This window comes from Squalius cephalus, assembly GCF_949319135.1.
Source record: "Squalius cephalus genome assembly, chromosome: 2".
NCBI lineage: Eukaryota > Metazoa > Chordata > Actinopteri > Cypriniformes > Leuciscidae > Squalius > Squalius cephalus.
Window position 1 is genome coordinate 61,634,163 of NC_137123.1, and position 14,125 is coordinate 61,648,287.

At 35.4% G+C, this 14,125-nt stretch overlaps 1 protein-coding gene across 3 annotated transcripts in view; it reads right to left on the reverse strand.

Moving 5' to 3' along the window:
- The window catches only part of farp1 (FERM, RhoGEF (ARHGEF) and pleckstrin domain protein 1 (chondrocyte-derived)), a 90,272-nt gene that overhangs the window by 69,626 nt on the left and 6,521 nt on the right, over window positions 1–14,125 (reverse strand). For all 3 annotated transcript variants that reach the window (XM_079864055.1, XM_079864056.1, XM_079864054.1), the window contains exon 2: window positions 9,517–9,694. In XM_079864055.1, coding sequence (XP_079720181.1) covers window positions 9,517–9,690 — 174 coding nt within the window. In that variant the 5' untranslated portion in view covers window positions 9,691–9,694. The remainder of the gene's footprint in view (window positions 1–9,516; window positions 9,695–14,125) is intronic.

Sequence of the window (14,125 nt, forward strand, 5' to 3'; positions counted from 1 at the left end):
ATAAAGTGTGCAGAATGTAGTGCACTACACAGGGCCCAACAAATGTATGCGCAAATCATTTAAAAAAGCAAATTGTTGCATTCATTTGTAAAGCTATTCTTTATGAAAATTGTAGTAAAAAAATAAATAAATAAATTCAGCAACACTTTGCAATAATGTTCAATTAGTTCATGCTTTGGGTATCAAGAATCAACAATGAACAGCATTTATTCATGTGTCTTTATTTCTACATATACCAATACATTTTTAACATTTGATTTTTTTTTAATGTACTAATACTTTTAATCAGCATAGACGCATTAAATTGATCAAAAGCGACAGAAAAAAGACATTTATAATGTTACAAAAGATTATACTTCAAATAAACAGTGTTCTTTTGAACTTTCTACTCAAAGAATCCTGTTTCGAAATTTCCACAAAAATATTGATAATATTGATTATCAACATTGATAATGTTAAATTGTAATCATTTCACAATACTGTTGTTTTTACTGTATTTTTTGATCAAATAAATGCAGCCTAAGAAAAGATTTTCAAAGACATTAAAAAACTTTTGAACGGCAGTATATTATAAATTAACAATTAGCAATACTATATTTACCCTACATTAATAAATGCTTTGTTAATTAAAAAATCATGATACTTAATGCATTAACTAACTAAAAACTGTCTTTTGCCAACTATTCTATGTCAATTGACAAATTGAAAAAAAAAAAAAAAAAAGTGTATATATATATATATTTGTGCTGTCAAATCGATTAATCGCATCTAACAAAAGTTTGTGTGTGTATATATATATTTATATTTATATATGTAAGAATCTTTGGTAACACTTTATTTTTAGTATCCTTGTAACATGTTACATGTAGTTACTGTAATAACTATAACCCTAAACCAAACCCTACAGTAAGTACATGTAGTTAATTAATATTTCTCAGAACTCAAATGCATAATTACAGTGCAACACTGACACTTTCAAATAAAGTGTAACCGAATGTTTTCAATGACAAATTTCCACCAAAATGTTCTACTTGTGTTTTATAAACGAGTCCCTTCATTATATAATACAAGACAAGTAATTTAATACAAGTTTAGACACTTTTTTTGCTAGATACATCCTTCAAAGCACCAGCTGAGGTCAGGAGTGAAGGATGAACTGTGATAGACAGATGAGAGATTCTCCATCTGCCGAGAGCTGTCTTTATCTCGTCACGACTAGCCGGCTTAACGCACACTAGCGACACACAGCTGAGGATCTATTTCCAGATCTCTTCAGGAGAGGATTCAGCAGGAGAATTCACACACACACACACACACACACGCTCACTCCTGAAGGGGTCGATCCATTCAGAGAGGGAAACGGGAACTCCAAAAAATTATATACTTGTAGTTAGATTATACAGGATCATGTGACACTGAAGACTGGGGTAATGATGCTGAAAATTCAGCTTTGATCACAGGATATAAATTACATTTCACTATATATTCACATAGAAAACTGCCATTTTAAATTGGAATAATATTTCACTATTTTTACTGTATTTTTGATGACATGAATGCAGTCTTGCCGACCTTGCCGACCACAAACTTTTGCACAGTAGTGTAAATCTGACTCGGTTACTATGCAACAAAATATTTGCATTAGCTAGAGCACTAATCAAATGTAATGCATCTTTAGATTCTCTGTTGCCATGGAATCACAGATATTTTGAGCTTGTTGTGAGTGTGTAGCGACACTCGAAGCCTCTGCGATTCGGTGTATCCAGTAAATGTCGCTGTCCTACAGGATGAGGCCGTGTAACATCAGATGTACCTTTGCCCATGTGAATTATTCAGACCGCGAGATGCTGCGAATACACTGGTTTTCTGTCTCCAGTGACTTGCCGTCTACATAACCACTTACACACACACACAAACAAACACGCACACACACAGATGACTGACAGACGCCATTACACAATCGATTTAAAGGGATAGTTCACCCAAAAATGAAAATTAGCCCATGATTTCCTCACCCTGAAGCCATCCTAGGTGTATATGACATTCTTCTTTCAGACGAATACAATCTGAGTTATATTTAAAAATATCCTGGCTCTTCCAAACTTTATAATGGCAGTGAATGGCCATTTCTGTTTTGAAGTCCATAAAGTGCATCCATCCATCTATCTAACCCGGGGGGTTAATAAAGGCCTTCTGAAGAGAAGCGATGCGTTTGTGTAAGAAAAATATCCATATTTAAAGGGGTGGTTGATTATGATTTGACTTTTCTAACTTTAGTTAGTGTGTAATGTTGCTGTTTGAGCATAAACAACATCTGCAAAGTTACGACGCTCAAAGTTCAGAGCAAAGGGAGATATTTGCTTTTAAAGAAATGTTTTTTAAGGACTGGTAGAGACTACACGACATTCCTCCCGGAATAGTGACATCACCAACCCTAAAATTTACATAAACCCCGCCCCCGGAACACTATTTATAGATTATCAAGACAGAATATGCTAATCAATGACTAGAAGATTGTTAACTACACATAAGCTTCATAAATTCATCAACTAACCATTCAGAAATGTCCTGTTGCTTCTACATGTTGTCACTTCTTCTTGAGTCTCTCCATCATTGTCTGACTCCGGTTTGAACATAAAAGTCTAAAGGTTTTTGAAATTTTCAGTTTTGAGTGCAGCTTTTGAAGCTCCGCCCTCTGTGCCGGGAGCAGCAGCTCATTTACATTTAAAGGAACAGACACAGAACGGTGCGTTTTTGCTCACCCTCAAAAAGTGACAATTTTAACATGCTATATAAAAATATCTGTGGGGTATTTTGAGCTAAAACTTCACACACACACTCTGGGGACATCAGAGACTTATATTACATCTTGTGAAAAGGGCATTATACCACCCCTTTAACACTTTACAAAGTAAAATAACTAGCTTCCGGCCAAACAAACATACGGATTCCACTTAAATCTAAGTGCAACTTATGCGAGTAATGCGACGTTCTGCTGATATTTACGCTACACCGTGACGCACTACGCTACTTCCCACGTCATAAGTTGCATAAGCAGACTGCGCATGTTCATTTGGCCGGAAGCTGGAATTTTACTTTTTAACGTGTTAAATATGAATATTTTTCTTACACTAACACATGGCTTCACTTCAGAAGGCCTTTATTAACCCCCCGGAGCAGTGTGGAGCACTTTTATGATGGATGGATGCACTTTTATGATGGATGGATGCACTTTTATGATGGATGGATGCACTTTTATGATGGATGGATGCACTTTTATGATGGATGGATGCACTTTTATGATGGATGGATGCACTTTTATGATGGATGGATGGATGCACTTTTATGATGGATAGATGCACTTTTATGATGGATAGATGCACTTTTATGATGGATGGATGCAATTTTATGATGGATGGATGCACTTTTATGATGGATGCACTTTTATGATGGATAGATGCACTTTTATGATGGATGGATGCACTTTTATGATGGATGGATGGATGCACTTTTATGATGGATGGATGCACTTTTATGATGGATGGATGCACTTTTATGATGGATAGATGCACTTTTATGATGGACGGATGCACTTTTATGATGGATGGATGCACTTTTATGATGGATGGATGCACTTTTATGATGGATGGATGGATGGATGCACTTTTATGATGGATGGATGCACTTTTATGATGGATGGATGCACTTTTATGATGGATAGATGCACTTTATGGACTTCAAAACAGAAATGGCCATTCACTGCCATTATAAAGTTTGGAAGAGCCAGGACATCTTTTTATATAACTCCGATTGTATTCGTCTGAAAGAAGAATGTCATATACACCTAGGATGACTTGAGGATGAGTAAATCAACGGTCAATTTTGTTATTTTTGGCTGAACTATCCTTTTAACGCTGCTGGGGCATTTATATATATATACACCCCCAAAAAATGTCCATTTAAGGGAATGAAATAAGAGTGATCAGACCATGAAATTCTCTCAGCTGTACTGAGAACAACACATTCTTGAATAAGAACTAAACCTTGACAAAAGTGAAGCTTCAGAGCTTCTGAATGGACGTTCGCTCCAAAAATTCAAATTGAAAGTCAGTGAAGTAAAACATCAGCTACGCTCGGTGGACGTAAATAATGTCTGCTCTAAAACACGTTCAGATAGCGCCACAATCTGGATATGCAAATGGTGAAGAACTCATTTGGGTCACACAATGTGAGCCCGTGTCCGTGTGAGTGTCCGTGTGTGTGTGTGTGTGCGTGTGTATGGCGGCTGGGTTTCCTCTAAGGGCCGTGGCTCTTCCTGTTGGACCGTCACAATCTGGGAGAACAGAGAGGAAGTTTCCACTATGAATCTTCACACAAAACTGCTACTTATATAGGAGCAGAAACCCTTCTTTACTTTGTTGGAATACTCGGAATGTTGATTCTAGATTGTTACCCTTAACATGGGAGGATCTCTCTATGAAATTTTGTTATTTGTCGTCCCTAAATAAAATATATAAAACATCATTTTAAAAATACATAGGAAAGTCTCTCAATGAAATTTAGTTATTTGTCATCCCTAAATAAAAATAAAACGTATAAAAATTATTAAAAATATATGAGAGAATCTCTCTACAAAATGAAGTTATTTGTCGTCCCTAAATAAAAACAATATATATAAAACATTATTTTAAAAATATATAGGAAAATCTTTCTACGAAATTTTGTTATTTGCTGTTCCTAAATAATTTTTTTTTTTTTTAAATATGTCTCTACAGTGTTTGTTATTAAAATCATAAAATTAAAATCATAAATCAAATACTAAATACTACCAAAATCAATTTGCACATTTCCAGATAATAACATAATAATGAGGAGTATAATAATGAGAATTGAGGGATCCTCAAGAAAGTCACAATGTAAAAATGTGCAAAACGTTTCAAAAATAAAATGTCTTATTTTTGATTGTACATTTTGGGGTTAAATATGACATGAACATGTTCGTGAGATTCGTCCATTTACGCAAAAATATCTGAGGCCGATGTGTTTGTCCTAAAATGTTGCTTTGTCTGTTTACCATACCTCTTTTTTCTCAATTCTAAATGACAGTCTTGCATGAAGAAGGAAACCACAGACTCCAAGCATCCAATAACACGCGACACACCCTCCATTATAGGAATACTTGGCATTTTCTCTCTTTTTCAACAAACCAGAGCATTAACTAGAAAGCATAACTACACACAACTGAACACGTGGCGTGTGTGTAACTGGTAAAAGGCAGCTGTATGAACACTAACCAAGACAAAGTCTAGCATGGTTAACTTTAACTCAAAACTAGCTGTGCAAGCAGACTGAACGCTTATATCTCTGAATCAACAGTTGCTGGAAAAACTGCAGTTTCTTCAAACACCCTCATTAAGCCAATTTAGACAATGAGCCGTTGCCGTACTGTGGGCTTGTAATTGCAGACTAACACAAAAATAGAGAGTAATTCCATAACCGTATGGCTTAAAATATTATGCACGCAGAATTATTATGCAGATGAAAATAGCCTGAGGACACTTTTTAACACTTTAACCTGCATTTTATATACCATGTTCAAACCTCAGAGATACTGAATCAAAAAACAGGGCAAAACTAAAATAGCAGCATGTCCAAAAAATACCAGAAAACGACTAAAATTCTAAGATTCATGAAAAGGTTTGATAAAAATCTAATATCAAAAGCATTTGACAACATGTGAATTCTGTGATCTGATGTGAACTCGGAAACAGGAACTGTGTCAAGAGTCAAGACCATTGGGATTTCCTTACTGAGATCCCATCAAACAGGAAATCCTGAACGCTGCAACAGGGCAATATGATGATGACAAGCGTTCGCTCGACGGCCACACGTTACATTAGACTCTAGACTCCAAAATTAGACTTTTATTCAGCAAGGATGACCAAATTAAAGTCAGTAAAGACATAATGTTACAAAAGATTCTATTTCAAATGAATGCTTTTCTTTTGAAATTTCTATTACTTACTCACTTGAGCATTTCATCATATTAGAGTGATTTCTGAAGGATCATGTGACACTGAAGACTGGAGTAATGATGCTGAAAATTCAGCTTTGATCACAGGATATAAATTACATTTTACTATATATTCACATAGAAAACAGCCGTTTTAAATTGCAATAATATGTCAAATTTTTACTGTATTTTTGATCAAATAAATGCAGTCTTGGTGAGCAGAAGAGAACTATTACATTTACATTTTTAACATTTATGCATTTGCCAGATGCTTTTATCCAAAGCGACTTGCATTGCATTTCAAGGTACACATTTACATTCTTATCAGTTCTTGCTTTCCCTGGGAATCGAACCCATGACCGCGGCGTTGCAAGCGCCAACACTCTACTGTTTGAGCTACTATTATACTATCCTATTATAATATTAATGGTTGTTATTATATTATTATTGAAATAGTCTGCCAAAAAACATTTTAAAAAGCCTCCCAACCTCAAACTTTGTGTATTTATATTATGTAGATCGCAAAGATGTAACTTTGGTGAAACTTTATAAAACAAATGTGTTCCTCTAAACCAGTCAGCGCTAGCACTAGCTAATCCAGTCGAGACCAGTATGAAATCAGACATGCATTCTCAGTTCAAACCCTCGGAGAAGCGCTGGGTCCCACAGGAAATCAGCCCTTTTCAATCCCAGCATGCACCAGTCCTGCCAACTACAATCTTCCAACACAGATCAAACTCAGCATATCAGGTCATCTCATCTCCATGATTGCGGGAGCTTCCTTTGCTCCTCATCTGAGCGCTGTTCACTCCAGCATCACATCAGCTGTGATCTTACTCATCAGAGAACAAGTGTTTTCTCGTGTGTTATCAGACTGAAACCGCATCCGCAGCGTCTGGACCGGATCGGCACGGAACGGAGCGCTTAAGAAGTTAAGCGGTTTGGCCCGATGCTGGAAAAGCGGCTTAAGGGTCAAAGAGCAATTTACACCCAGAAAACAAAAACTAAAATGGCATTGTTTAAGTATTTGTATCTTTTTGGTTTTATTTAAATAATCATATTTTCAACAAGATATGCATAAAATCAGCATAAATCTGTTACATCTAAGAAGTGTGAATATGGTTTAAATATGGCTGATTGGAACAAGCAAGATTCGATAAGTTAAAAATGTATGATTGAAACAGATAGGATTTATTGATGATAAATATACTGTAAAAAATTTATATTAAAGAAATCTCATTCTTACTTGACTTCTTTTATTTATGTATGACTGACAAATATGCATCATATTCATTTTATTAGTTTTTGTTAAAACTGTGTAATGCTAATATGCAATTAAAATAAATAAATCTTACATGTTTTTGGTTTTAGCCAATTGTTGTAGGTGATGCAGCCTTATATAAATATAAAATGATATCTATACAGTATGCGCGTGTGTGTGTGTGTGTGTGTGTGTGTGTGTGTGTGTGTGTGTGTGTGTGTGTGTGTGTGTGTGTGTGTGTGTGTGTGTGTGTGTGTGTGTGTGTGCATGCGTGCGTGCGTGTGTATGCATCCTCTTTAAAAGTGGATACTGGTCAATGTCTGATGGATAAAAATAAATAATTCTCAGTTATTATCTGGATTCACACACAAATGTGTGACATAAAAATATGATGGGTTCTTTCGTTAACTTAAAAAAAAACGTAAATTTATTCTCCATAAAAAGTGACCTCAACGTGTATGAAATACAAAACCCTCCATCTCACACACACACACACACACACACACACACACACACACACACACACACACACACACAGAGAGAGAGAGAGAGAGAGTCTGTTTCCACAAAGTCACAAGCGTATGATACATATTTATGATGTTATATACCTCTGGCCTTTGGGGAACAGATAAAGTCTTTCATCCATTTTTTATCCATTCCATTATTAATTATTGCCCAAAGAGGGTGTGCAGTGTAGCAGGTGTGTGTGTGTGAGGTGACTGTCAGATTCACTTAGAGATCTGGAGAAGTGCAGTGGCTTTACTACGGCTCAGTCTGAAAGCAGAGACACATTCTCCTCCGTGGATACATGACAGTGACCCAATCAAACGGGTTATCAATGGCCATTATAATAATACACACACGCTGAACTATATTTACTTGATGCTAGAGCGTTCTTGATGTCTTTCCTAGATGTTTGGGGAGGTTTAAGACTGTAACTGACAACATTTTTTGGTTATAATAACACTTAAATGGACAAGGTTAGGTGCGGATGCAGGTCTCAAAATCACAAATTCAGCTTTCAAATATAATATAATCATGAATTAGAGATAATAATCTGCAATTAATGGAAATAAATGTATTAATGGAAATAAACAAATTAAGCGTTTGATTAATCCGAACACCGAGCTGAAGCATTAAGCCAGGTAAAGCACACCAAATCAACAAAAGCTGCAGGTGATCTGGTGTCACGTCTGATCTAGATCGTCTTCACTGAAGCGTTTCTCAACACAGACGCACACAAAACACAGCACGCGCTTTTATAGACTTTATCTCACTATTAAAATTGCACTGTCAACAACAGTGGCCCTCAGGGCATCAGCGGAGCACAGGGTGTGTATCCAACGGCCCCTATACACACACACACATCACAAACCTGAGGAAGAAAAGAGTCAGGGAACTGTCCGATTGTTTGCTGCTTTTACTTCAGCTCAAGGTAATATTTTCCTGTCGAGATCTCAGTCAGGAATTCCTACGAATTTCTTCTCTTTTCTCCTACCCAACATGCCTGAGGAGCTTATGGCTCCCTTGGTAGCGATCAATGAGGGCATTTTCTCATTAGTGAACAAGACTGAGCTTTTCAACATCATTACCATTCCCAGGGGAGCTTAAGTGACGAAACGGGAGGGCAAGTGAACACAAAAGAGTCTAAACTTGAGGGGGAGAGCAGCAGACGCTTTAGTGTGCACTTGCTGACCCGCTGGGATACTCAACAAATCAAAATACTTGTGAAATGCAGGGGTTTTTCCATGCAATTAAACCTGGGCTGTGTTCAAAGATGGAAAATTAGCTTACTGCCTACCATTTATTTTAAATAATATGAATTAGTATGCATTACGCAATAAGCAATTCAAACAATAGCACTGTTATCACATGACCTCATTGGAATCAAAACATTTTTTTTTTATATATATATAAAATGCAATGCAATGCAACAAAAATAAATAAAATAAAATAAAATAAAATAAAATAAAATAAAATGCAACAAGGTAAATATCAGTCAGCGCAGTAAAAGAAAATAAAGTGCAATAAAATGCAATGCAATAAAATAAAATATAGCAAAATGCAATGTAAAAACAAAGCAAATTGATATGCAATAAAATAAAGTTAAATAATATAAAATGCTTTAATATAAAATAAATAAGTGCAATAAAACGCAATCCAATAACATGAAACAAAATACAATGCAATACAACAGAACGGAGCAAAAATGCAATAAAGTAGAAAGCAAACAGTGTCTTACCGAGACCTCAAAGACTTCCTGAGTGTCGTCCAGCATCTGGACCCGGATGGAGATCTGTCTGCCCGGAGGCATGGTGGGGGGGCGCTGGCCGGGCTCCAGTGTGCTGATGCCCAGGCTCTCAGGGGCCCCGAGCCTCTGCCCCGCCCCCGAGGGCCGCTCCTCTGGCTCCACCATACTGCTGCAAACAGACAACATTTCAGCATTTAAACGAGGTTCAAAGTGTTTCATGTGGGATAAACACAGATTCTGCACTAGGTTTGGTGATCACACAGGACGCTGACATAGTTTTCCTTTTTTTTACAGCTGGAATTCCAACCTCGTGCTGCCCTGGAAAATGCCAAGGATGATTTATGATTCCTGAAATGTATATTTCTGCAGTAAACTACTTGTGCTGCTATGGCAATTTCTCACACAAGTCTTGATGTTAACTCTCGTTCTGCCTGGCTGCTAGTCATCCGCATAAACACAGCTGTTAGTTATAACTCATAACCAGCTCAACTACAACAGCCACCACTGGTGAAGAACTGAACCTGACAAATCAACCTGACGGCAACAGGTCTGGCATATTTGTTAATGCAAAGGTAAATGCAATGCAACAATGCAATAAAATGCAATGCAACAAAATACAATAAAAAAAATGCATTAAAATAAAAAAAAATATTTTGTTTCACAGACCTACTTTGTGGTTTTAATCCCATCTGAATTTTGTTCAACTTTGGTAAAAAAATAAAATAAAATGGAGCACATTAAAGTTTTTAAACAAATTTCGTCTGGATATAAATGTGTGTGATTGATTGCACTATATTATGCTTCTTATATGTTCACTATATATGAAGAATGCAATAATGAAGAATATTTTACATTATGGACATATAAATACAATGAAAAAGACACCGATTCCAGTGGGAACATCCCATAGGAAACAAGTGGATTCATTCAAACCTGTCAAATCCTTATTACTGTTGTGACGGCTTAAATTCAAACAATACACCCACCGTCTCTCACCATTGAAAAACACTGAGTTTATGGGTTTAGGAAATCATTAGGAAGGGTTTAGAGGCATTAAATCCAGGGATTTCTAAACCTAAAGAACCAGATCACGCACTGCGACTCCAACATGATGGATTATAAGCTTCAATAGAACACCAATTTAACCAACGAAATGGGCAGATATGTAATTGAAGACACGTTATAAAGCAGAAATTTTCATTAAAGATGGGAAATTCTTTCAACTAAGGCACTCAAAACAGCTTTTTACTAGTTCTGTCCTCATGCTAACCCATCTATCCAAGGAACTGAGAACTTAATGAAATGCAAATTCGTCCACTTACATCTAAACCCTCTTACGGACACCCTCTGAAATATTCAAAGCCTTTTCAGAGGAATTCAGTGAAGGAGAAATGCTGTGAATGACTACATTTGAAGGGTCTAAATTATACAGAACTCAGCAGAATTAAAGTAAACACCACAAAATAACTCCCACTTCTACGTCAAGTAATCAGAGCGCCGACTCCTCGATCAGGAACCGATCCAGAGCCTCGTTTACCTTCGTTAAAAACGCTTATTCAATACATTTTTAATAGAGCATTTCTGTGGACAGCAATAATAAACTGGATATTTATAGTCTTTCCTTCTCTGCAATTTGGCAAATATTTTGACACTGATGTTGTTGAGGTGTTTTCTGAATACAAAAATTACTATAAACTATGATAAATAAATGAGAAGATAACATTGTGATGTGTGTATGTATGTATGTATGTATGTATGTATATCTATATCTATATCTATATATATATATATATATATATATATATATATATTAACCAAGATTAATCAACCATCAGAGTCTGTATCTCCGCCTGTCTGTGTTCACTCCTTTTAGCTTCTATTTTCATTGGCAAAGCATGCAAACAGCTGGCCATATTGTGTCTAAAATGTCAGTTACATAATATTAACATCTTGTTTATTGAACTATTGTATAAAGCAATATCACTGTGTATTCAGAGCAACAACCCTCAAGCGCGTGATAATTAACAGGCACCTCCCAGTCAGCTCTCAGAGATCCACCGATGGAAAACACTATCCTCCAGGAATCACAGATGGAAAATGGGCACTTAAAACACTTCTCACGGGATAATCAAACGTAAAAACTGTGTGTGTGTGTGTGTGTGTGTGTGTGTGTGTGTGTGTGTGTGTGTGTGTGTGTGTGTGTGTGTGTGTGTGTGTGTGTGTGAAAGAGAGATGAGAGAACAATTCTCCTATGACAATGTAAAGTGTTTTTCACAGATGTGACACTTTCAATTATTCTACACAGACGTCAGAAGTACAGCACAAACGAGCACGTACAGTAGTGTATTCCTGTGTTCACTCAACACAGGGGATTTACATACGGGAAACAAACGGCACTGTTACACGACAAAGCAAAGGATCGTGATTCAAAGAGCATGCAAATGACACGAACATTAGCTCAGCTGAAAGATCACGATCCGGATTCAAACACCCACACGATCTCATTCCTAAATGACAACGATTCGTTTATGTCTGTTAAACCTTTGAAAAATATGTTCACAGCGAACATTAAATATCTAAAAGTTTACAATAAAAGTTTATTAAACATATAAAGTTCGGATATAAACACTGATGTTTACGGTAGTGATCAAAATGAAGTACATCACCATTTAAAAGTAACTTGACGCTTCAAATAAACATTGTATTTATTACATTGTTACACCAGTAGGTGGCGACAAGTGACGGTTAAAAATGTATTTGTCATCGAATCAATCATTCAAGAGATTCGTTCAAAAAACGCTGATTCATCCAGTCATGAAACAAGTGAAGTCTATATTCGGTGAGTCATTGAATCATTCAAGAGATTTGTGCAAAACGCTGATTCATCCAGCAATGAAACAAGTCTTTATTAATGAGTCATTGAATCATTTATTTAAGAGATTCGATCAAAAAAGCTGATTCATCCAGCAATGAAACAAGTCTTTATTAATGAGTCATTGAATCATTTATTCAAGAGATTTGTTCAAAAACGCTGATTCATCCAGTAATGAAACTAGTGAAGTCTATATTCGTTGAGTCATTGAATCATTCAAGAGATTCGTTCAAAAACGCTGATTCATCCAGTAATGAAACAAGTCTTTATTAATGAGTCATTGAATAATTTATTCATGAGATTCGTTCAAAAACGCTGATTCATCCAGCAATGAAACAAGTGAAGTCAATGAATTTTAAAAAGAAAAAATGATTCAAATTAATTAAATATATTTAAATAGACTGCAGTAATTAATATTTTGTCAGAACCTCTAGTAAATGACATTATTTTGTCTATTCAGAATCGCGTGATCTCTATTTTAAACCAAAAAAATCGTGATTCTCAGTTTATCCAGAATCGTGCAGCTGGAAAAAATGGTGTAATGGTGGAAACAATTCTCACTTATAAATTGCAAGTAAATTTCACAAATAATTACAAAGAAACAGCAAGTATCACATTGAATTCATTTGTAAAAAAAAAAAAATTACGTTTTTAATAAAACAGTGTAACCAAGCCACTATAAAAAAATTGGACAAAGACTGCAGGGCGACGCAAAGAGGACTAAACTTCAATACTTAGTGGTTGGTTCACTAACACTAACCAGGAACACATTCCAGCACTGATTGAATCTCAGATCCAGACGCACTCAGATGTGAACTAGAGACGAGTCACGACAGGTTAACAAGCATGAGAGGGTTTCAGCATTCACACACACACAGTCAGAAAACCTCCTCAACACACACACCTCTGAGTCTATCCTGCGCTATCATGACACTGACGACAGGACATCCAGTGGATGTGATGATCATGAGGTTAGAGACGATCACAAGGCTTTATTCATCAAGGGAACGAGGGAGTGTGAGATGTTCACGGTAACAAACTCATCCAGTGATGGAAGATGATGATGGAAATGCCATTTTAATATTGATTTCCATCTGCAGTTTGACATTTTGTTTGACAGAAAGGAGAGTGATATAGACGATGAAAGGAGAGATTATGTGTCTAATATTTTGAAATATTTTTTAGGGTTAATATTATAACATTACATAACTAACATAAAATTGTATAAAATAAATAGCTTTACACAATTTACTTAAAACTAATAAAAAATTACTTTTACTCAATTTACTTGAAACTAATAAGTAGATATTTATTTATTAATCTAAATAATAAGTAAACACATCATTATAAATATAATTAAAATAAATAAACATTTATTTATTTATTATTTAGATTAATAAATCTACATAAAATAAATAAATGTATAAACTTATTTTTACAAAATTTACTTTTATAAAAATATGTTTATTAAAAAAACTGAATAATAATAAATACAACTTATTTTACACAACTTACTTTCACAACTTTCTGAACACAGACTTGATTTTAAAAAGCTGCACGATATTGAAGAAAACTGCGATATATGCGATAACTCATTAAATAATGCGATATGCGATACGATAATGCTTAAAGTGTGTAAAATAAACTTAAATTATATTTAAAATATATATAAAATTATATAAGAATGTTTCACATTCTTTTTGTGACAAGAAAACATCCCTACAACTT